Genomic DNA, 25,169 nt, shown 5'->3' with positions numbered 1-25,169 from the left:
AGGCTCCCAAAGTACAAACTGCTCTCAGGTCAACAGAGATCTCCTGCACTGGGAGGTTTCCCAGAGAGAATTCAGAGCAACAGGAGCGTCAGTCAAAGAGAAGATGTCTCTGTTTTCCTAACATGACACTTAATTCATGCACCTATTCCCTCCTTCAAAATGCAAACTTTTTCTGAAGAGCCAAATTTTGAGTTCCTTTTGCTTGCTGGTCACTTGATAATCTTCCATCTGCCACTTTATTTCCAACTTCAATGAAAACTCTTGGCAGGATTTCAGATTCACATTAGAACTGCACTTCTGTAGCACCTAACATACGGCCTCTGGTTGGGGCTGTAGAACAGCAAAAGGCACAAATTAACAACAAAACTGCATCTTTCTGTTTCATCTTTTGAACATCTGAGGTTGTGGAGCTCTAGTGTCAACAGAGCTGAGAACAGCCCAACTCACTGCACCTGCCCAAACAGTCCCTGCAGGACATTTCATACTATTGTAATAAAAAGCAAATGGCAAACCAATAGCAATTCACATGTCCTTTTTCATGTGGCTTGTTGAATTCTCTGGGTTTGGCTGTTATGTAGAAATGGGGTTAAGTGTCTGGTGCCAGTTCTCTACATTTTATCAGCAGGAATCATTAAGTGTGTATTGAAACCAATACATTGTTTGATAAACCTTCTAATTTTGCTGATCGCAGAAGTTATTGTTAGGCATTATTATGTTGTTTTCACAGAATCACAGAATTAACCAGGTTGGAAAAGACCTTCAAGATCATCAAGTCCAACCTATCACCCAGCACTATCTAATCAACTAAACCATGGCACTAAGTGCCCCATCCAGTCTTATTTTAAACACTGTCAGGGAGAGTGGCTCCACCACCTCCCTGGGCAGCCCATTCCAATGGCCAATCACTCTTTCTGTGAAGAATATCTTCCTAACATCCAATCTGAATATACCCATTTCTATTTTTTTTCCATTCCCCCTAGTCCTATCATTGCCTGACACCCTAAAGACCCTCACCTGACCCATTTTCCCCCTTAAATCCCAGAGCACCTGGGCTCTGTTGGAGTCTCCTCCCACCCCAGGTGTGGCCACTTCACCCTCCCCACCCACTCCCCTTTATAATCACCACCAGGAAAGGCAGGAGCCCTAAGCTGAGCCCATTTGGGCTGGAGGATCCTCCTCTCATCACTGGTGAGTACCCATGGTGCACACTGGGTGATGGTGGTGGTGACAACAAAGGCCGGGGGGCCTGGTGGCCCCCCGGTTAGCTAGGCAAACAATTGATGACCATTCCAATATCATCCACGGGTGCTGGCTGGGCCTCTTTACTGGTGCTGAGCTCCTCTGTGTGGTATATTGGCTGGTGAGGGTCTTGCCCCCAGCTTTGGGATGGGTGCAAAAATGGTAGGGGTGGAGCAGGTTGGGTTATGGCGACACTAAACCAAAATATTCCTAGGGCCCAATTCTCTGAGTTCATAGGAACACAGAATGTTATGGGTTGGAAGGGACCTCCAAAGATCATTGAGTCTACCCCCCCTACTAGAGCAGAATCTAGCACAGGTCACATAGGAACACAAACAGATGGGTCTTGAAAGTCTCTGGAGAAGACTCCACAACCTCTCTGGGGAGGCTGTTAAAGTGTTCTGTGACCCTTGCAGTGAAGAAGTTCCTCTTATGTTGAGGTGGAACCTCTTGTGCTGTAATTTATATCCATTACCCCTTGTCCTGTCACAGGGTGCAACTGAGCAGAGCCTGTCCCCTTCCTCCTAACACCCAGCTCTCAGATATTTATAAACATTTATTAAATCCCTTCTCAGTCTTCTTCAGATTAAAAATCCCCAGGTCTCTCAGCCTCTCCTCACAGGGTAGTGCTTTAGTCCCTTAATCATTCTGGTAGCTCTTTGTTGGACTCTCTTGACTAGATCCCTGTCCCTCTTGAACAGGGAAGCCCAAAAGTGGATGAAATATTCCAGGTGTGGTCTTACCAGGGCAGAGTAGAGGGGGAGGAGAACCTCCCTCAATCTGCTGTAGATGCTTCTCTTAATGCACCCCAGGATACCATTGGCCCTCTTAGCCACAAAGGCATGTTGCTGACCCATGGATAGCTTGTTATCCACCAGGACTCCCAGGTTCTTCTCCACGGGGCTGCTCTCTGAGTTGTAACTCAGACTTTAACTCTAACTTTGTCTAGTCACAGAATCACCAAGGTTGGAAGAGACCTCAAAGATCATCAAGTCCAACCTGTCACCTCATAACTAAACCATGGCACCAAGTGCCATATGCAAACCCCTCTTGAACACCTCCAGGGATGGTGACTCCACCACCACCCTGGGTACCACATCCCAATGAGCAATCACTCTTGCTGGGAAGAATTTCTTCTAACATCCAGCTTAAACCTCCCCTGGCACAGCTTGAGACTATGTCCCCTTGTTCTGGTGCTGATTGTCTGGGAGAAGAGACCAAACCCCTCCTGGCTACAACCTCCTTTCAGGTAGTTGTAGACAGCAATAAGGTCTTCCCTGAGCCTCCTCTTCTCCAGGCTAAACAATCCCATCTCCCTCAGCCTCTCCTTGTAGGGCTGTGCTCGAGGTCTCTCCCCAGACTCGTTGCCCTTTTCTGGACACATTCAAGTGTCTCAATGCCCCTCTTAAACTTTGGGGCCCAGAACTAGACACGGTACTCAAGGTGTGGCCTCACCAGTCAATTTTATGTCTGGCTTTTCAACTTTGGAGCTTGGTTGAAAATCCAGGTTCACCTACCTACAATAGACAGAATCACAACAACAAAGTCAAATATATTCCAGCCATTGGTGAAGTAGTAGTGTCGCAGAGCCAGCATTTTGAAGATGCACTCCCCAGTGAAGATGGCAACAAAAAGCATGTTGATTTTGTGGAGGATGTTCACTTTTTCTTGACTTTGGTCATCCGTTTCCACCATCATGGTAATCATGTTAAGGCAGATGAGAATCATGATGGAGACATCAAAGGCTTGTTTTGAGACAACATCAAAAATAAAACCTTGGTATTTGTTCTGGAGGAAAGGAGAAGATTTAGTTAGGAAATCTGAACCATGTCAGTATGATTGCATCAATGACCCTGATTGATCAGAAAGTAGTGGAAAACAGACAATGTACTGCTTCTGATTGGAACTTCATAAACTTAAAGATAATGATGAATGGTTATATGGCAGAGTTTTCAAACCCCATTAAGTCCTAATGCTTCTTGAAATTTGTGGGGCAAAAAAAGACCCTGGAATGGGGCCATGAATTCATTCAATGCAGGCATGCAGCCACTGGTATATGTAAATCTGGCTTGTAGTCAATATTGCAGAACAGTGGAAATGTTGTACCACAGGTTGATGGTCATGCCAATATTATCCAAAATCCAAACATCTGAACACTAAGTGGCCTTCATCTGGGAGTGATCACCCTTTCTACACTGGAAGGTGGAACTGCATTTATTCTATTAAGTAAATGTTCAGTTCATAGAATCAACAAGGTTGGAAAAGACCTCAAAGATCATCAAGTCCAACCTGTTACCCAAGACCTCAGGACTACTAGACCGTGGCACGTCCAGTCCCCTCTTGAACACCTCCAGGGATGGTGACTCCACCACCTCCCTGGGCAGCCCAGTGGCTAACAACTCTCTCAGTGAAGAACTTTCTCACACAAAGATCAACTGAATGCTGCCATTCTTACCAGCGGCCTTGGGATTGGCTTTTGAGGTTTTTTAGATCCCAGCTTTTTCATTGCGTTATAATACTTTTTCTGTTCTTCTGTCATAAAGATGTCCTGGCCACCTAAGTACAGGGTGAGAACAAAGCTATTATTTTTGGTGAAAAGGATGCCATTGACCTCATCTACAGTTCAGGGCTGCATGCTCTTCTATTTTCTTATTTCTTTTGTTGTTGTTGTTGTTTTCATCAAAACAGCTGAAGAGCCTGAGGAGATGCAGTGCTAGGAGCTCTGCTTACTGCATGGTGGCAAAGGGCAGGAGACACAGCAGTGCAGGCAACCAAGGAGGAGCAAGAGTCAGATTATGCCTACACTTGAGGTAGGTCTGGGGTGAGAGGGGAAAACATAAGACTACCAGCTCTTTGTTTGTAGTCCACAAAGCAGTGAGAAGTGCAGTTCTCAGACCATGCTGCTTCTTCCTGACCCAGGTAGGGAGGTGATGGGTTGAGGAGAACAAGTTGCACTGCTCTGAGGGACAGTGGTGGTTGTCCGTGAAGGACACTGAGGTGGTCTGTGCTCCTGTGGCAGAGTTTGTGCTCAAGATCCCATCTGCTTGGAGATGCTTCCCTGCTTTCTGTGGGGAATACCATCCCCCAGCCTGTGCTATCATGATGCTTAGGTTGTGGGGACACCAGGAGCTGCTACAACTGCGCTTTTGTGAGAGGCCTGCAAGGTGGTTTCTTTGGCTGTTCTGTCAGTGCTGATCTTGAGGCTAATGTGGCAAAGCCACTGCTTCTAAATTGCTCCCTTGCCCAGGTCTCTACAGTAATCAGTGTAATGTGTATCACATGCACTACTTATCTTTTTCTTTTGTTGGTTAAAATTGTCAATGATGACACCAATGAAGAGGTTCAATGTGAAGAAAGACCCAAAGATGATGAAAATCACAAAGTACAGGTACATGTATAAATTATATTCCCATTCAGGCTGCTCCTCACACTGCAAAGGGAAAAGGGAACAATGACACCATCTCTACACACATCAAAATATTAATACAGTTGAAATAGTCTATGGCAATAAAGATTACAGAACAGAAGAAGATAAACGAGTTGTGCAAAAACGAGAACTACATTTCTTTTGATCTCAGGGTCAATATGTTTTGGAAAGAGCTGCAAAAATCAAAGGTGTCTGCAAATGTCTTATCCAGGGTAAGACAGGGACTGGCAACCTGCATGCAGTTTGTTGTGAAACACCATGAGTGCCCCAAGAGTCAGTGGAAAAAGAAATGCTTAATTTCCTTGTGGTGACCTACCTCTCGTGAATCCACTGCTGCATACATAATATCCATCCAGCCTTTAAATGTGGCCTAAAAGAAGAAAACACACCACAAAAATACATAATTAGGCATATTAAATAAGTACATCTCGAAATGATTATATCATCTCTGTGATGCCTTTGCAAAAGGCAATGCCGAGCATGTTCTTCAGTTAATGAATTGCCTCTCTGTTAAAGCCATGAGTTTATGTCCAATTAGATACTGAAAATCGTTCCAGAATGGTTTTCTCCTGGGTTCTCTCATTCATGTTTTCTGCTTTTTCTGCACTTGCAGAGATCAAACAGATGTTTTAAAAAGATATTTTTAAAGGGAGGGGAAAAAAAACCCATGATGATTAAATGCTTGGGAATTCTTATCTTGAAAATTAACTAGTGAAGAGATGTGGCTACACAGGACAACTCAGAGTGCTGTTCTGCACAAGTTTCTGACCAGGTAAGATGGATCCCATCCATATCACTTGTTGATACTGATGGGCAGTGACTGTGTTGTAGGATCCCACTGAAGCCTGGGTTTTGCTTTCTTTAAAACAGGGTAAATCAAAGCAAAGTTAAACCCAGGGAGACACATACCACAGCTGACTTGGCAGGAGCAAAAGCAATCAACTCCTGCCTATGAGCCTGGCCTTGGAAACTCAGTCTGCTTTACTGTTCAGATTTGATTTATGTTTTTTAAGCCAGGGATTTTAGTTTATTTTTAATTGCTTAAACTAGGAGGGGTTCCACAGAAGTATCTTAGCTGCAGTGGAGAAAGGGCTGTCACAACACTCCTGTGACAAACATGTGGAAGTGATTTTTACTATTCTCTAGCAAAACTGTGACTCTTTGCTCTCAATATATGCCTATCATTAGCCACACCTGATGTCAAACATACCTGGCATTAGGTCTGGCTATGGCCTAAGCCACGTTGCCTTTGTATTATTTCTCTGCAATGGTTTCTCTTTTGACTTCTGACCCACTTAGACTTACCCTGGATTTAAACTCGTCATGAGCAGACTGTGAGGCATTTCTGATTTATTAACTTAGTCAGATTTACACTAGCATGCATCAAAGACCCACACCAAATATTTTTTTTCTGTATCCTTCTGACACTTAGGTTGAATTTCTCCTGGTCAGCGGGCATGCAGTTCCAGATAAAGCTAATAGGAATTTCTCCAGTAGTCCTAGGAGAAATCCAGGCTTTTGTTGTTGTTGAAGTAGGGACCATCCAGCAGTCCCAGAAAGGCTTCATTATACACTTTGTTATTAAATGAAATCCTGGAAATAAGGCTGCCTTCTCATTTCCCTCTGAAGGCTACAGAGCCAAAGGAAAATGTACAAGAGGTCAACCATATTTCTCATGGAAGTATATATAAAATACTGTTTGAAAGGTTACATTTGTTGTTATCTACTGGCTGAAAGAGATTACCCCCTCCCCCCAAAATCAGAACCCACTGGAAAATCTATTCCACCCTACTCAGTGTTAGAAAACATTTCAGATGTAAAGTGTTTACAGGAATGATCAGCAGCTTCATTGAAGCAAATAATTATTGGAACCTGTCATGCTGATCCTCCTTAAATGTTCTCATAGTTTCCTTTTTGGCTGTTCTCTTTTTAATCTGATGGAAGATTTTTTCCTGTGTCATTACAGATTCCAGCTCACAGCGCCATTCAGGAAGTGGGGACAGCATGAAACTAGAAATCCTTCCCCTATGGCACAAAATATGATCTTAGCCTATAGTTTTCTCCCACCTGGGAGAAAATATTTTTCTATTGAGTAGCTACTTGATGTATACCACAGGCCTGACTCCCACAAGGCACATGGTCTATGGTGATAACAGATGATGAAGTGATCTGACAAAAGTAAATATTAAGAGACTGAAGTACTATGATTTTTCTGGCTTTCCCAGTTGTCCAGAAATGACAGACTAACAAATCCATGAGGCTTCTGGAAAGCTTCCCTAGACACTTAATCTACAGAGGGTAAAAGACACTGAGAATGAAAGAAATATAACCCTGGAGAAAGAAATTATTTATCTGGAATTAGTAACCACTTACAGTCTGGATAAGAAAGCGACAAAATCTTCATGGGAGTGTTTGTGATATTATCCTGCCTGGAAGCTATCCAGAGAAACACCATTTTCTACTGAAACTGTCATGTGATGAGATTTTCTACTGATAAACTCATACTGGGATGGGATTACATTTTGTTATTTGACTGGTGGTTAGATCTGTGATGAAACGAAATAAATTACTGGGGAGGAAGATAGGTGGGATGGCACTAGCTGCCCTTTGATCATTTATTGTATAACCAAATGGTGCCTTAAATAAAACAAGCTTTTAAATCTATGAGGTTGTTTGGTAACTCCTTCTTTCTTCTAGAAAGGGACTGCAACAGTGCAAGGAAATTGACTAGTTTTGATGGCAGAAATACTGATCATCTAATCTTTCTGAAATGCATCTTTTAGGCATTAGTTGGTAATAGAAGCTTCTGAAAGCCTCCAGTGCTCTAGCCAAACTACACATTAAAGTTGGCTATGCTGACTCCATTACCTGCTGGCTTTTCTGATGAACTTATAAGTCTGTTCAGTACCATCATAGCAGCAATTTCATACCCCACATTTGCTTTGTTTATCTTCTATTAAGATGATTTGCTTTCCACTGAGCATTGGACTCACCAGAGGCACTGTGCTGGGCTAGGTGGGCTCCAAGGGTACTGCCTTTGCTTTACATGAATACCACTAGCAATTCCTCATGGAAATGCTGCTTACTCCTCTTTTGATGGATGGAGCAATCTACAGTGTTGCACCAATTTATGCTTTGTTCAGAAGCACAGATTTTTATTTCTTTTTTTTGCATTCACAGAGAAAGCAAAATCTAGCATTAGAGTTTAGAGAAGTGCAAGAGATCTTGTAACTCAGTGACTTCAGACACATGCTGCTGCCTCATGACCATTCTCTGGCTGATTTATGACCTCAGTCATGACTTTGGACCTGGCATGAGGAGCTGATTTAACTTTATGGCTCCTCCTTGCTCTTGCTCTAGGAGTGCTTCTGTTATCTTCTTCTTCCTTATCTGGAGTCCCAAAGTGACAAAGAGTTGTAGGACCTGTTAGATGTTAAGTCTGTTTTAATTTTTCCAAGCCAGATGCTGCATGAGAGACCATTTGTTTTCTTGTTGTTCTTCAATAGAATAAACCAAACCAGGTTGGAAGAGACCTTCAAGATCATCGTGTCCAACCCATCAACCAATCCAACCCACCCAAACAGCTAACCCATGGCACCAAGCACCCCATCAAGTCTCCTTCTGAACACCTTCAATGATGGAGACTCCACCACCTCCCCGGGCAGCCCATTCCAAAGGGCAATCACTCTTTCTGTATAGAACTTCTTCCTAACATCCAACCTGAACCTCCCCTGGTGCAGCCTGAGACTGTATCCTCTTGTTCTGGTACTGGCTGCCTGGGAGAAGAGACCATCATCAGCCTGTCTACAACCTCCCTTCAGGTAGTTGTAGAGAGTGATAAGGTCGGCCCTAAGTCTCCTCTTCTCCAGGCTGAGCAACCCCAGCTCCCTCAGCCTCTCCTCATAGGGCTTGTGTTCCAAACCCCTCACCAACTTTGTTGCTCTTCTCTGGACTCGTTCCAGCAAGTCAACATCCTTCCTAAACTGAGGGGCCCAGAACTGGACACAGTACTCGAGGTGCTGGAATTTCAAGAGACAGTGCAAAAAAAAAAATACATGGAGGTGATCCTATCACGAAAGGGAGGTTCCTGCAAAGGAAATGCCAAACTCCTACTGGAAACTTAAAATAGGTCTTTGTTCAGCTCAAGCACAGATCTATAGAACATAGGTGCTGTGATCTGCAAAGCAATTCTGGGAATATAGAACAAGCATTACTGAAGCACTGAGTTGTAGCAATTATTTTTTTTCCTAATAGCTTAGGGTGTTAAATCCCCAGGAGAGTGAATCATCCTTCTTGCAAATGAAAAAGTCATGATAATGAAGATCTTTTCCTCCTCATGAATGAGGCATTTCTCTTGCATGTAGAGTGGGCAGAGACTGTCTCCTATTTTAGTAATGTGTTGTGAGCCATCCTGTTTTTCAGTGGGGGAAGCTTGAAACCTGACTGACCACTTCACACGAGTGTTTTCTCCAAAAAATTGAAGTGGCAATGCTTCAGAAAAGTAGAAAATTAGAGAATCATTAAAGCTTGAAAAGATCTCAAAGATCATTGAGTCCTGCCATAAGATCCAGCTCCATCATGTTGTAAGGTAGGAAAAGAGCAAAGAAGATTTGGGGAAAGTTTCATGCAGTTTTCAGTTACACTTTCAAAACGTTTAGCTCTGGATGGTAGTAAGCCTTAAAAGTTTTCATAGTGGCAGCTTCTCATTTCTTTCAAGGATGCTGGAGAAGTGAAAACAGAACATTAGGAAAGCAGATTTATTTAATGCATTTCCCTTTGGATTTCCAGACACATTCAGGCATCCTAAAGGTAACACCAGAGTTTAAAGAGTGTGTTGCAGTAGCTGAAAACGTCAGCAGTCAAAAGACAAGTAGCACTTCAAAGCTCATATTTTGGATCCTGCAAGGTTGTAACTCAAATGCTTATCTCATCACTGCTACCCCCAGTGTGCACAAAGATGCATGGATGTTTCTGTCTCTTTAGGAGAGCGGAGCTGTTAACTGATCCCCTGCAATTCCTATAGTAGTTTCCTCATGAAATGTGACCTCGTATGGAGGATATTTGGCAAAGGAGCGCCTGTAACAGACACTCTTCAGCTGGAGTCTGGCAAAAGAGATCCAGATGTTTGGGCCACTTCTCTGTGAGTGTCATCTTCACACTTTATTGCCTAAGACTATTGTTAGCAGCCAACATAAGAGCTCCAGGTGCAGGGTGAAAGTTAAAATCAGTCCTTAATGGCCATCTGGCTCTTGCCCTTTCCTCTGAAGGAGGGATCCAGCACCTGCTGTTGAAACTGAGCATGGTTTTAGGGCTCTCTTTTTTCCTGCCATAATCAGTTTGTCCAGCTTGCACAGACTCTACATTTATAGCACTTCTTTTGTACCTCTGCAACTGAAAAACCTGCTTCTCTGCTACTTAATACAGGATCACAGGTTTAAAAGAAACCTGCAGGGTCATCAAGCCCGTTGTCAGCTGGAAACCAGCAATACCAGTCCACCCCCTCATAAATGTCCTGAGATCCACCTTATGACTAGTTATACTTTTTTCCACCCTCACTGAGTCCCACTTGCTGAATGCAGCCAGTATTACCAGTGCCAAGTGCCCAAGAACTAACACTGCAGCACAGTAAAAGAGGTTGCTTCAGGACACTCGTTAGGCAATGCCAATTTATGAAAAGTGGTAGATTTTCAGAGAGCTGGAACCTGAATCTTACAGAAGAAATGGTAAAGGAATAAGTACTACACTGATGGAGTTTTTTCACCATGCTATGCATCCGTTATGTAGCTATGGATGAGAGAAGAAACTTCAGTTGAGGTGCGGTACTTTAAACCTGGACATTTTTGCTCAGCTAGATTGGATGTTTAAATAAAAGACAAAGAAAGCAATATAGAGAAGAGAAAAATCTAATTAAAGATGTTCAGTGTGAATTAATCTACTCTGCATGGGTGAGCTGAATATCATAATTACATGCAAAAGATAAAAGCTCTTGCTCACATCAAGTTCAGCTTTTATGTCATGTTAAGAACCAAATGTGGATATGCCCTTTCTGACCTTACTGCTTTCCAGTGGGTATGAAAGCAAAGGCTTGCTGGACAGTGGTCAGATCTCAAACTCAAGTGCATGTACAACAGGAACAAAGTATATAAGAACAGCCATTTCTACAAGAAAGGAAAGCTACTTTGTGAAGCTATTTTATACATCTGCGACAGAGAAAAAAGCCAAAAGATCTAGAAGAAAGTAAACTTGCATCATGGGAAGCAGAAGGACTGGTAGACCTGATGAGACATGATGGGTCTGTGAGGGGTTCATGTCATCTTGGAAGGGCAGGTGGGGGCCCAGGCACACCCCCCCCTACCCCCCCAATAAATAATGCCATCACAGGTGCTTCAAGAAAACAACCTCCCTGCCCAAGGATGATGTGAGTGACTTGCTTAATGCTGTATACATAAAATACAACACACAAACACTCCCAGTCCATATCCAGCCCTTGTCATCACTGGGCTTCAGAGCAAATTAGGAACAATGGAAGTATCATTAATACTATTTTACATGAGGGCCTTATGGAATCAAAACACAAAACAGTTTGTCTAAAATCATTCAGCAGTCCAGTGGAAGAGCCTGGACAAAATGATTGAGTCTCATGGCACTATCAGGTTATGCTGCATCACAACACAGCAGATCTTAGTGAACACAGCACATTTTTCCATGGTATACATTTGCTGCTGCAAAAGATTGTAAAAGTGGCTTAGTTCTGTCTTTATATATCAAATATTGACATCAGCTTTAAATTCAGGAGTCTCCTCTCTGATCTGCTCTCACCACCTTTCCAGAGAGACCAGGCTGTGTGGAGTTACAGCAATCTGATCATCATCACATTTCATAATTAGGGTGTATTTGACTCATCATGTTTAGCAGGTGGAAATGAGGGGAAGAACCGGAATGAGAGGCATTAGTGTCCTTCTTGAACATCTCCATGGAAGCTAAGCAGAGGATTTAATTTAAGATTAAGGTATGTGAAGTCCCACGCCGTTGAGGAAGGCCAGTACAATCTGTCTGCATAAAGAGTCCTTCTTGGGCCTTGACTTTTTGTTTCTGGAACTGATTTTTTCTCTGGATTACAATATTGACAAAACAGTGTTTAATTCATCTCAACAGTCCAATCAGCTCCCAGAGAATTCTATTATCAGTGCACCAGAAACTCAGATTAAAACCAGAAGCTTCCATAAATATCTCTAGGCCAAATTATGACTCATTTATACTTGAGGAAAGTGTAAATACCTATTCCCCTGCTGGGTAATGCTTGAAAATGCAGAAAATCATAGAGGTTAACCCAAGCCTTTAAATGAATAGAATAGAATAGAATAGAATAGAATAGAATAGAATAGAATAGAATAGAATAGAATAGAATTAGAATAGAATAGACCAGACCAGGTTGGAAGAGATGCTCAAGATCATCGCATCCAATCTATCATGCAACACCATCTAATCAACTAAACCATGGCACCAAGCACCCCATCAAGTCTCCTCCTAAACACCCCCAGTGATGGTGACTCCATCACCTCCCCAGGCAGCCCATTCCAATGGGCAATCACTCTGTCTATGAAGAATTTCTTCCTAACATCCAGTCTAAACCTCCCCTGGCACAGCTTGGGACTGTTTCTTCTTGTTCTGGTGCTGATTGCCTGGGAGAAGAGACCAGCCCCAAATAATAATGTCAATGGGAACAAGTAACATTTGCCCTTTACTTTCTGGTGGTCACACTTACCACTTGTAGCAGAGCCAGGTACCCAGCACCAACATTATCGAAGTTGACTTTAACTTTTGTCCAATAAAACGTGCCTGACACATTGTAGAGTATACAGTCACTCATGTTGTTAATAATTTTGGAGTCTAAAGGCATATCTCCTTCTGTCTTATTAATGCACTTCCCAAACTTCCCAGCAAACAGGTTCACTCCCATGATGCTAAAGATGAGCCAGAAGATGAGGCAGACGAGAAGAACATTCATGATGGAAGGGATGGCTCCCACGAGGGCATTGACCACCACCTTAGGGGAAAAAAGAGAGGAAAACCAGAATTCATGTCAGCAATTATATTGACACTTGGCTAACAAGCTGTTGTGCACCCTCTATTAACTAGGTTGAACCCTCACATGGTGACAGGTAGATAACTACTAACACTAACTACTAACACTACCTAAGGACCCAACTCCCCCAGTAAAGCCTTCACACATGATACATTTTTTTTTGCCTTTTGGAACTGAAGGAATAATCTGTTTGCATCCCATCCATGGGCTGATATTTTTTTGAAGGAACTCTCTTGATTCAACAGAAATCTGTGATGTTATCTTGACCTCTCAGAACCCACTGGGTAATATACTTTGTTCAAAGTATCTCTTGTATTCATACAATTAATTTGAAACAGCTAGGGTGCATCACAGTGTCTCAAAAAGGACAAAATGAGATTTCAGAACTCTTTTACTGAATTCTGGCCTCCATAGTGCCTGGGATGTGAACTCTAGCTGTGATGAATTTTCCTTATTTAAATAATACCTGATTGAGGCATACTGTACTGAGCCAGCTTCCCTGTTTGATCAGTGTGCATGATTAAAACAGTGAAATCATTCTAATTTAACAACAAATGCAGTCTATGTTTTTTTTCTGTGACAAGTTCCTACAGACCATCACAGGGAAGGCTGTAAACCCCTGTGTAAAAACATACATAAAAATGAAGAGCAAAAGGAGCTTGCCAGTGGACACCATCATGAAGCCATGCAAAAGAAATAAACCTCATATCATCTACAGAGCCTCCACAGCTGTTAGGTTTGAAAGTAGCATCAGAGCAGCAGTACATCAACCAGGCAAGATGCACATCATTTACTGTTTTGAGCACCAAGACACTTATGCACGCCAAGTGTTATACTAGAGACACTTTTTGAGGGAGGAACACTATCATAAAATGTAGTTTCCCCCTTTCTATGTCAACAAAGTTTCTCCATTTTCACAGCTTTTGGAGGTGCTTCTGTTGCACAGTTCAGGCAAAGCTGTGAGACAACATTGCTGCAGACACCAGCCCCACACTACACAAATTTGTCTCCATCTCTGTCTCATGCTTTGGAGATTAAAACCTGGTAGGCAGACACTAAGCTCTTCTCCATCTACATTTCTGAAATTGAGACAAGGTGATATTGATCCATACAAATTAAATTTTCTCCCAATATTGAATCTGATTATAGAAGATGTCAGCTCCTGTTTTCCCTTTTTCTAGTGGCCAATTTTCTGCCGCGCTTCTACTGTAACATTTGTTTCCGCCCAATTTTTTGCATCGCTGAGGAAGAAAAATACCCGGAAGAATAAAATGGGATTCATGCATGTATAGCAGCAGCTTCATCTACAATATACAATACAACATTATGTAAATCTTCCAAACCCCAGATTTATATTTTGTGCTTTCATGAATGAAGCTAATTTTCACACAGGAAAAGCTGCTTGACCAATTTCCGCTCCCCTCCCCCCGAGCTTTTCCCCACCCTCTCTTTTTTTCCTGTATAGTTCCACTCCTGAAGGCTTTTCAATGTCTTCATTTTTTCTATTTTTTTTTTTTTTAATTTATATATATATTTTAATCTTTTATTTTTTTTAAGGCTACTTTTAACTTTCAGTTTTGAGCATGAATCAATTTCTAACCTCTCTGTTTTAAGTCCGAATGCACTGCGCTACCCAAAATCACAACCGATTTCCAAGTCAAGGATTTATTGGGCTATAGCCTCAGCCCTTGTCAAAGTAGCTTTCATTTCCTGTTGCATGAGACAATATTTTTGTTCACTTTTAATCCATGTCAGCACAAAGCCACTCCACTTATGTTACATATGCTGATGAACTCAGCTCCCACCCACAAGCCCCGTGACAGGACACAGGCATCCAGCTTTCAGCAGTGCAAGAGAGGGCCGTGCCTGCATCCTGCTTTTCTCCTTCTGCTGAATTATGTTCAGTGGTTTGTAGATAACAAAACACGACATGAAGCTGGAGCAAATGCTGCAACACCTCTCCAACTGAATTATTAACAGGGGGTTTCATTCTTCTCTCACTGCTTCTGCTCTTACACCAGTGTGAGGCCATTTGGTCTGCTGCAAGCACTCCTGATTTGCACTGAGACCAGTGTGAGGACATAAAGAGCTGGGTACACACAGGCAAGTTATTGTCATAAATTCATGTTAAAAGTTTAGCTGCAAACCTTGTCATGCAAAGGGCTGAATTTTTGCTGTATCTAGGAATAGCAACATGTATAGCCATGTATAAGAAAAGGTTTCATACTTCTTGGTTTCTGTAAATACCTTTATAGGTGAAACTACCTTCTGGGTGACTTCTTTAGGGACAGCCTAGAAACTAAGCTACCCTCTGTCCTAAGCCACTGTGGTGCAGATCTGTAGCCTGTGCCTGGCCCCCAGCTCTCCTGATCTCAGAAGCCACCTCCTCAGCAGAAGCTGATTCAGGTTTTAAATCCAGAAACAGACTTGAACGATGTGTTAACCCTCCCTTTGCTACAACAGAGCCTTCCAGACTCCCCACAGTAATTGCAGACCCAGGCTACAAGCCCATGCCAAGTCTGTGCACAGCTTTTGCAGAGACATCTAAGTTATGGCGTCAGGATGTCAAATAACAGACAAAAAGTTTATCATTTACAATCTGTTCTTGGTTTCCTTTGCCCTCACAGATGGAAACAGTGCTATATTCTATATTTTTAGGTTGAATGTGTTGCACTTGAGGCACTAGTTGGCTGTTGTTAGATATCTTCTCTTACCATTCCCACTTTCACTGCAGGTGAGTTGCCACTGAATTTTGCTTTGGGTAATTAAAAAAAACCTGTCATGTTTCCTTATTTCCATATTTCCATATTTCTAATCAGCCTTGCATCTCTCTGCACAGACTTTCCCACTTGGAACACACCATGACCAGCAGTTTGGTGGAATTCCAGTACTGAAGGACTGCCCTCTCCCTCTGCTTGCTGGGTTATTTCCCTGCGTATTGTCATCTCATTTATTGGACATGCCCAAGAGCTCATGTCCTTTTGAACAGTTATCCCAATCCCTAAGTCCTTCTCAGCTGCTGTTTTCCAAGAAATGTTCCCTGGAGCGACCTACTTTCCTCCTCCCCAGGTGTATAACGTACGTGGTTTCATTAATATGGATGCTGTACAATCGATCTGATTTTCTCTGTAATCCAGATCAGTCAGCAAAATTCCCTTATCCATAACATCCCTGGCTGCTCCAGTCACTTTGTGTCTCTTCAGCAAAGATTTTATATTTTCTTCCAGATGCTGCTAAAGTCCAGGTTAAGGACAGCTCTCATTCTGAACGATTCCTCGCCCTGAGACACTCATTACCCAATTTACCGTGTCATCACTGTTTACAATTACTTTTGGAGGTCCATCATCCATTTAAAATAAATTTAAAATATCTTTGCTTGGCTTGGTACAAAGCTCATGTTTTTCTCAGACTGTCCCATGGTATCAGATTCCTCTCTGAAATCTAAGGATATTATATCAGCGCAGTTACCGTCATCAGCATAATGTGTAATCAAATCAAAGGACCATATCAGTTTTACAAGAACTATTCCCATGAAATCATGCTAACTAGCATTAATTATGCTATTTCTTTCCTGCATGTATCTTGTAGCCGCCTCACCATGACTTTGCCTAGTATCATTTTCACATTAAATGGCCTATCATCATCCCACTCATCCTTTAAAAATACTGCAATAAACTGCCTTGCTGGAAAGAAATCTGTAGGAAAGTGGAACCTCTGAAATGATTCCTTCATGAACAGCAAATGGGGAGACATGGGCGACTTCATGATTTGGGACAGGCAGACCGAAGTTAATTTACACTGAGCTCTAGCGTGATCCTCAAAGCAGTGGGTGAGGCACAGTGGTGGCATGGGCATGGAAACTCCTGGGTTGTACAGTAACTGTAATTTGGAATACTGGTCTTACTGGGGTCTTTGGGGGGGAATAGAGAAGCAGGATGGCAAAAGCTCAGCCTTATTTTGTAGACCTTTCATGGAAGAGAAGCTGCTGAGGCTTGTGGCAAACTGACTGGCACCTGTCTGAAGACAGGAAAAGTCTGACAGTAACAGGTCCTCTTGGACATCCAAGTGCCTCTGCCTCAGAACCAGCCATTTCCAACATTTAGGTACAGCATCACTGAAATAAGTCTCTTGCTTCAGTCTAAATGAGAACTGTTGTGCTCCTGCTCTAGCCATGCAGAGATCTTTCAGTTATTCAAGAAAAAGTTATTATAATAGAGCAAACAATTATTATTTTCTTACTGTCAGTGTTTGCTTCTCAACATTATCATTATTTAATCCATCACTGCTCTGGCAATTTTCCTGTGCATTTTGGAGCATATGAACTCCTAATAATGAAAGGTCTAACTGTCCCTAGTCATGTTAAGTGTGGTTAGGCAAACTGAAAACAAAACAATTTGATTTTCCAATAGCACGTACTCTCAATTATGCTTTATCATCGTTTACAAGCTAATTCAGTAGCTCCAATAGCTCAGAGTGACTGAATAGATTTCAGCAGCAGCCATGGGACACAAAAGAAAAGGGATGTTGAGTCAGGCACCAAGGGAGCTACAACTACAAGCATGTTAGGAGAGAAATTTGCTGGGCTGATACTATTTGCTATACTGTGTAAGATCCCCTCCACCAAGACAGGATCTTGCTAGTCTCAGATAGAGATGTGAAGTTTTTGATGTTTTTCCTAGTTCAGCTTCACTTTTTTGATGCTTTGGGATACTATTCCCACTGCTTTTCAGGCTTGAATCATAGAATCCTAGCATGGTTTGGGAAAATCATGGATGAACATTCTTGTGCCAGCATAGAATATTTTACAGGGTTTTCCCCTGAACTTGAAAATCCATGAGTAGAAGCTCAGCCTTCAAAAAGCAGATTTAAACTGATTCGAGAGAGTCCATGCACAAATCACTCTGGTAGTTAAATCAGTGCAGCTTCTGCTGATACCAACTTAATTTGTGAGTGGTTAATAAAGACTGGAGTGAGGTCATCAGATGACATAGCAGTGAGAGCCTTAATTAATGTCGGTTATGCACCATCACTTTGTGCCAGCTGAGATCTGCAGTTTGCTTTTTGGCTTATTTTATGAATAACCTTTAGAATATTGCCTGTGTTCACTGACAAGAGTGTGGTGAACAAAACAGTTGAGGTTTGTGTGATCAGATAAATGGAGCTTCTTCCATCTTTTTATCTTAGTACTAAGACAGAGGACAATGATCTGCAACTAGATTTATGTTATCTTCATCCACAAAAATAATGTGATTTAGATAATCACAGGGTCTGTGGAGCAAAGTCATAGATCCCCAAATCTGGTCATTAGCAAAAGAGCAAAGTTGGGGTACAGGGTTTTCATAAACTTCTCTGTCACCCTCTTTCCAGTGTTCTCTCAGCTGATCTCTCCATCCCTAAGCCTGTCTTACTTCAAGGCTCTTACAATGAGAACAGTTCATTTTTAGGAACTTAGTGGATGGGCTACACATTTTAGTCTCTTATGCCTGGAACCAAAATTTTGTCTATAATTAAGCTTTACCCTGAATGTACCTCACTGTGAAAGCTGTAGCATTTTTTTTGGCCTAGCAGAAGGATTTGGGATTGTCACACAATATAAATTGCTTTCCATGTAATTTTGTCACAGATTTGCTTTATCTTGCCATGCAATCTGCAAGATTAGCAGCAACCCCAGCTCATCCTGAGCACAGTTGTCATCACCTGCAAGGCATGCATGGTGCAAGGAGTTAAATAACTTGCTTATCTAGACAATAATTGACCAGTGTAGCAGGTGGGCTTAACAAATAAACAGCTCTGCTGTGTGGGTATAGCTGCATCACGAAGGAATGCAGAAGGGAAAGGGATAGGTGCACAAGATGGAGCAACAAACCCAAGATACACAGTTTTAATATTAATCCAGACATTCTACACTAAAACTGCAATGTGTTCACAGGAAAGCTTTTATATATTCATTCATTTACCCTCTCTGTCTTTAGCATTTCTAATTTTTCCTTCAATTATTAGTAAAAAGAGTCCTTAAGAACTTTCCCAGTCAGTCTCATTTTAATACATGTCAAAGGCGTGGAACAAACTTGTAGCGTGGATATTCCCCCGATACACCTTATAATTGAGAGGTAATTGTTAGCCAGATGTTTCCTTGGTCAAAAAGCTGCTTTTTAAAGTTCAATATGACAAGTCAGACAGTGGGATTAGTTTATCATTAAATCCACCAGAGGATAGAGCTGTAATGATATAATTAAGACAAAGGAGGGATTTCTGATTTTGTTGTTTTCATACAGCATTATCATTCATTTCCTTCAGCAGACAAGATGAAGAGAAAGCCACGTGCAACAGTTCCCTGTTACAAGCTTGATGACACACAGTTGAGCTTTGTTGGATGCTTTATATGCTCTTACCCTCATCCCTTCAAATCGTGACAATGCTCTTAATGGTCGCAGAGCTCGGAGGGTCCTGAGGGATTTAATGGGACCCATCTCAGAGTATCCAAGTGTATTGGCAATGAGGCTAATTAAAGAGACCTGAATGGAGAGACAAAGCAAAAATTCAAAATGTTAGTACACACTTGTCATTTTCCTTCTCTTCTGACTTTCCTTCCTTTAAAAGAAAGAGCTGGTTAGCGGAATAGTGGTGGTGGTGGGGAATATCTGAAATGGAAGCCATTAAATTATACTAGCACACACAAAAAGAAGGTTTTTACTTTCACACATATGCAGAACTCTTAGAAATTTAGAACAAATTTGTTTCTGCTTTAATGCAAAATATGTAGAAATGCATTCAAAGTTGTTGGTTGGCTTTTAACTACAGAAATCCTCTCAATGCCAGCTTGCACAAAGTGGATGAGAAAGGAGGTCACAGTGACAGATGTCACTGCACTGTGATGCCTGTGCTGTAGGTTTCTTGCACACTCTTTGAGGTGCATCTTCTACTATTGTAAATATGAGTTACCTAAGTGATATAATTTAGGGCTTTTTGGATGAAAGCACCTGCACGACCTGACCATTTCACCTTGAGTACTGTGTCCAGTTCTGGGCCCCTCAATTTAAAAAAGACATTGAGACTCTTGAACGTGTCCAGAGAAGGGCAATGAGGCTGGGGAGAGGCCTCGAGCACAGCCCTATGAGGAGAGGCTGAGGGAGCTGGGATTGTTTAGCCTGGAGAAGAGGAGGCTCAGGGGAGACCTTCTTGCTGTCTACAACTACCTGAAAGGAGGGTGTTGGTCTCTTGTCCCAGGCAACCAGCACCAGAACAAGAGGACACAGTCTCAAGCTGCGCCAGGGGAAGTTTAGGCTTGAGGTGAGCAGAAAGTTCTTCAGAGAGAGAGAGTTTTGTTATCCATTGGAATGGGCTGTCCAGGAAGGTGGTGGAGTCACCATCCCTGGAGGTGCTCAAGAGGGGACTGGACGTGGCACTTGATGCCGTGGTTTAGTAGTCATGAGGTCTTGGATGATAGGTTGGACTCGATGATCTTTGAGGTCTCTTCCAACCTTATTGATTCTATGATTCTATGATTTCCAGCAGAGATAAAGATTTTAGTATTACTGTTTAGTGACTAATCTTAAACTTACCTATTAGAAACAAGTCTTCTAGACCACAGCTAGGTATCACTCTATACTTCAGACTCTTAAAGAATTATGCACATGACTCTGAGTCTGGACTTTTCACTTTTTCTGGTCTCTGCACAGACTCAAAAGGAGAAGGAAACTTGACAAGTGCTCAGTGTTGAGGTTCACCCCTCTCAAATACTATTTCTTTGAAATAAACTATCTGTTTTCAAATCTGGAGATGGCATGGAGGGGTTCCAATGCTCTTCATGTTCTCAGAGCTTTTGTAGAGCCAGGCTGGTAAGAAATGGGGATGCAACCCACCACAGGACTGGAGTTTGGCTGAACTGAATGGCAGTGGAGATTACAGGCCAGGTTAACAAACACGTGGAGCAACTGGGATTTGCATGCTCAAATCAGTGCTCACAGTCTGAATTCTTGCTGAGCAGGGAGCGAGAAACAATCAGCTTTCTAACATCATAAGCAGCATGCCAATTTGCATGTATTAAGAAAAAAAAGAACAAAAAATTAATAGCTACACATCATAAAATATTATTTTCTTAGAAGAGAGAGACCTATGCATATTGATTATCACACTTGCCTTACTGCCATATTATTTTAGCTGTTTTCACAGCCCCAGTCACCACAGTATCAGATTGTCTCACATTCACCAGTGTGACTGTGCAAGACTTATCTGGAAGGACTGTCTTTTGTTGTTATTTTAAAGACAGCAGCTAAGTCTTCTACACTGTGTAAAGAGTAGGTGCTTACTGCAAAAGGAAACTCAAGGACACCCCATGAATACAGACAGCTCTGGTGGAAAATGTCCCTTTTCATTTTAGGGTGGGATGATTTTTCCTCTGAACCCACTGCTGGCTGACCAGCTCAGTATCACCCATGAGGTCTGTCATAAAGCAGGATAACACATGCCTGGTCCTCTAAGTCACAGGACAGTGTCTGTGGAACAACCTTTCTCTGGAATATGCATTCATTTATGTGCAAGCACTGTCAGCCCAGATAAGCATCTTTGTAAGTCTTGCTCAATTTCTTAAATTATTTAGCTATTGATGGCTTTATTGTGGCATGTGGGTGACAGCAAGCCTAAGGGCAGGAGGTCTCGGAGACACCAAGCCTGGGCTAGGTGCAGTAGCTTGGTTATCTGCCAGGGTAAGGCAGCACACCTCTGCAGACAACTAAGTGGCACGGAGGCTGACTGCCATGCTTTTTAACATGTCACTCTTTAACAAGGTGTGACACAAACTCACCTTCCTGGTACAGACTCAGCAGCTGACACTGAAGGAAGGTCTTCATAAACATTTCTGTATTTTAGAGATGAGTGTGCTATAAAAACATCAGAGTATACAGGCAGATAGGATTCAAGGTCTGATGTTTTAGGCCCCTTCGACACTGGGGAGGTAAAAATCACCCATGAAGCCTTTGCTTTCAGCTCTAAGAAAGCAGATCTGAACCCATGACATGAGCATGCCTAAGTAGTTATTTCAGAGTAAGCAATGCTCTAAGTTTGACATGCTTCTTTCACCTAAATCCTACTCAGTCAGTGGTCACAGATAAAGATGAAATCTGGCCTTAACTTAAAAATCATCTCAAACTCATCAGTATTTCCAAACTGGATGGAGCATTCTTTTTTTTCCCCCTGTCTTCATTGTTTCATACCAGACTTGATTACATCATGTACTCTGAAGTTGTATTCCCCTATAGTCCAAAGCCTCCTCCTTTCATTTGCTGTCCTCATTAACTTTATGTTGTCTAAATAATGAGAATGGGCTGAAGGATTTGTCTAATAGCAGTCAGCAAATGTGTAGCACACTTATGTACTAAAGCCATTCAAATAAATCACCTTAAGCCTGGTAATATTGAGCTAGGAGTAACACTGTGGCACATATTTCTGTCATTGGTGGAAAGTTTATTGTAGCAAATGGCCTTAACCCCACCAAGCCTTGGAGCTTCTTATCCAGAAAGGTTGGAGAAATCAGGAAAACAGCGTGTATATATATATATGTATGAGAAAATAGCATCCTCAGTGACAGAAACCAAGATCATCGAGTCATAAAATTGTTCTGGTTGGAAAAGACCTTTAAGACTGTCAAGTTCAGGCATTATCTAAATCTACCAAGTTTGGTGCTAAACCATCTGCCTCAGCACCACATCTCTGCGTCTTTTAAACACCTCCAGGGATGGGGATTCCACCACCTCCCTGAGGAGCCTCTTCCAGATCCATACACTCTCACACCATTTGTAAAATGAACACAGAGATCAAGCTTCATTCACAATGACTAAAAGCCAGAGCTTCTCAAGGTCTTCAAACTGCCTTGGTTCAGGCATCTGTGTGCTTTCTCCTTCATCCAGGATTTATGTCCTGTAACTTCCCTTTCTCTCAAGGCAAAAGATATTCTGTTCAAATCCTACAAGACCAGGCTTTGGATCTGAGAGAGTTACAATTTTCTTTAGAGTGCAGTAAATGTCACCCTGAAACACATCACAGGTGCTGTTGTCCTCCTGACACAGATTTACACAGCATTAGATATCTCTTCAGAGGATTAGGCCGTGAAGCTGTGTGATATTTGGCAATGATTTACAAGGCTGGAATCAGAACTGAGTTTCAGACAACTTGTTTAAATGCTTGGATGTTGGTTTTGAAGGTATCCCCGTCAAATTTTATTTATAAGAGAATTACTAACGCAGTGACTTGGCCATGTGGACTTGATTAAAAGTGACCTGGAAGGCTATATTTAGGAAAAAAATCAAGCAGTTTTCAAAATTGGTGCTGACTGCCCCACATAATCACAGCAAAAGGTGAAGTCAGCTGTTTCTGTTACTTTTTGTTGCTTGTTTGTTACAAGGCTGTGCAGCCCAGAGCTGCTGTAAGATTCTGCTCTGTGCTCTGCTCAGTATCGCAAATGTGCCGGCCCCCAGAAACCACCTCCAGGGTCAATGTAACCTCCAGATTCACAATATGGAACACAGTCCTAATCCTTTCAGTGTCTATTTGCAAATAGTTTCAGAGGTGTTTCAGAAAAAAAAAAAACAAACCTTTGAAGACCAGGCAGCATTATGGAGAGCAGGTGAAGCCTAAGGAGTCACTATTCCTTGGAACCATTTGCCATAAAATCACAGTATCACAGTATCACAGTATCACTTAGGTTGGAAAGGACCTCGAGGATCATCGAGTCCAACCTATCAACACAGACCCCATGACTAGACCATGGCACCAAGTGCCACGTCCAATCTCCCCTTGAACGCCTCCAGGGTCGATGACTCAACCACCTTCCTGGGCAACCCGTTCCAATGACGAATGACTCGCTCGGTGAAGAACTTCCTCCTCACCTCGAGTCTAAACCTCCCCTGGTGCAGCTTGAGACTGTGTCCTCTTGTTCTGGTGCTGGTTGCCTGGGAGAAGAGACCAACCCCTTCCTGGCTACAACCACCCTTCAGGTAGTTGTAGAGGGCAATGAGGTCACCCCTGAGCCTCCTCTTCTCCAGGCTAAACAATCCCAGCTCCCTCAGCCTCTCCTCATAGGGCTTGTGTTCAAGGCCTCTCACCAGCCTTGTTGCCCTTCTCTGGACACGCTCAAGTGTTTCGATGTCCTTCTTAAACTGAGGGGCCCAGAATTGGACACAATAAGCCCAGAACTGGACACAGTAATGCTCAACTGGATGTTGGGCTTGAGCTTTCACCTCACCTTCACCTTTCTCATGGCATGCAAGCTAAAAAGTCTCTCATCCTACTTCTTCTGGCCCAAGAAGCCTTATTATTGTTTGCCTTTGCTCTAGCTTCTAGCACTTCCCCTGAGGGTCTTTAGAGAACCTGCTAGATCTTACTAAGAATCTTGCCCCCATTCCTTACTTTCTTTGCCCAGAGATGGCTTTATCTATGTATCTATTAAAATATAGCTTTATAGATTACATCTATATACTTATTGTACTTGTACTATATTTCTGTACCTGTGTATTTCTACATATTTCTATGCATGCAGATTTATCTATATAGATTTTTACAACAGTTTGTGTGACAATCTTCTGCAGAAGGATAAAGGGAGAAAGACAGAAACCACAGAGCTGTCATTTTTGCCATTTTCAGTGTTATGCTCAAGTTAAAAATAAGAGTTTTTTACGTCTTGTGACTGCACTGAACAATAGAAACAACCAGCCATGGGGATTAGTGGGTGTGTGGCTGGTGTTCTGAAAGCCAGTTTTTGTGTCATCTCTGTGGCTTAATGGCATTAGCATCACAGATCTAAAGTGCTCCATTGTAGGACAATCATACATGTTTCCAAGGAAAAATCAAGAATCAATAAATTTAGACTGCTAGAACACAGGCAGTGGCCTCTGAAGAGAGATTAGCCTCACTGATAGCTCTTCAGGAGTTCTTCATGACAATATTCTAATAAGATTAATGTCTGCATTTCTTCATTATTTTACCTACCAGATTATATTAGACCAAAAACAGAGTCTTTTATGTTACTGTTTTAGTGGAATATTGTTACTCCTGAGATGAGGAATACAACTCCTGTGATTGCACCCAGGTGGCATCCCTGTAGTGCTGGATTCCCAGTGTGATCATATTGGTGCTCACAGTAATTCACCAGTGAACAGACACACACTGTTTTGGACTGTTAAAGTATTCTCTATGAACAGAGAGATAAAGCCACACAGTAGGTACATATGTCTTCATTATCTGACAGTGACTTCAGTGAAATCAGTGTTGAAAGGCAATATAAACCCCACCAAAGATGTCCAAAGAGGATTTTAAGGCTGAAGAAAAACAGTTTTAAAGTAGGAAGTGCAACAACGCCTGGACACATTACCGTGTAATTTGACCTAGGTGAACCTGCTTTAGCAGAGGGGTTGGACTCGATGA

At 42.2% G+C, this 25,169-nt stretch overlaps 1 protein-coding gene and 1 long non-coding RNA gene across 3 annotated transcripts in view; one reads left to right on the top strand and one right to left on the bottom strand.

The window, feature by feature from the left end:
• LOC137444863 (sodium channel protein type 5 subunit alpha-like) overlaps nucleotides 1-25,169 on the bottom strand; it is a 227,243-nt gene that overhangs the window by 5,810 nt on the left and 196,264 nt on the right. The window contains exons 22-27 of one of the 2 annotated variants that reach the window (XM_068145943.1): nucleotides 19,145-19,267; nucleotides 12,432-12,713; nucleotides 4,983-5,036; nucleotides 4,528-4,669; nucleotides 3,695-3,795; nucleotides 2,757-3,027 (exon numbers count right to left, since the gene is read on the bottom strand). In XM_068145943.1, the coding sequence (XP_068002044.1) occupies nucleotides 2,757-3,027; nucleotides 3,695-3,795; nucleotides 4,528-4,669; nucleotides 4,983-5,036; nucleotides 12,432-12,713; nucleotides 19,145-19,267 (973 nt within the window). Of the gene's footprint in view, nucleotides 1-2,756; nucleotides 3,028-3,694; nucleotides 3,796-4,384; nucleotides 4,670-4,982; nucleotides 5,037-12,431; nucleotides 12,714-19,144; nucleotides 19,268-25,169 lie in introns of those variants that run through there. The other variant, XM_068145942.1, reaches the window with a different exon arrangement.
• LOC137444864 (uncharacterized) lies at nucleotides 1,142-7,312 on the top strand. Its single transcript, XR_010988290.1, has 3 exons — nucleotides 1,142-1,188; nucleotides 3,928-4,049; nucleotides 6,633-7,312. It is a non-coding gene; the product is annotated as an uncharacterized lncRNA (long non-coding RNA).

The sequence above is a fragment of the Melanerpes formicivorus genome, unplaced genomic scaffold (genome assembly GCF_026170545.1).
Source record: "Melanerpes formicivorus ecotype bairdi unplaced genomic scaffold, bMelFor1.0.p_v2 SCAF_13, whole genome shotgun sequence".
Lineage (NCBI taxonomy): Eukaryota > Metazoa > Chordata > Aves > Piciformes > Picidae > Melanerpes > Melanerpes formicivorus.
This window is presented reverse-complemented; position numbering and strand designations above follow the sequence as displayed.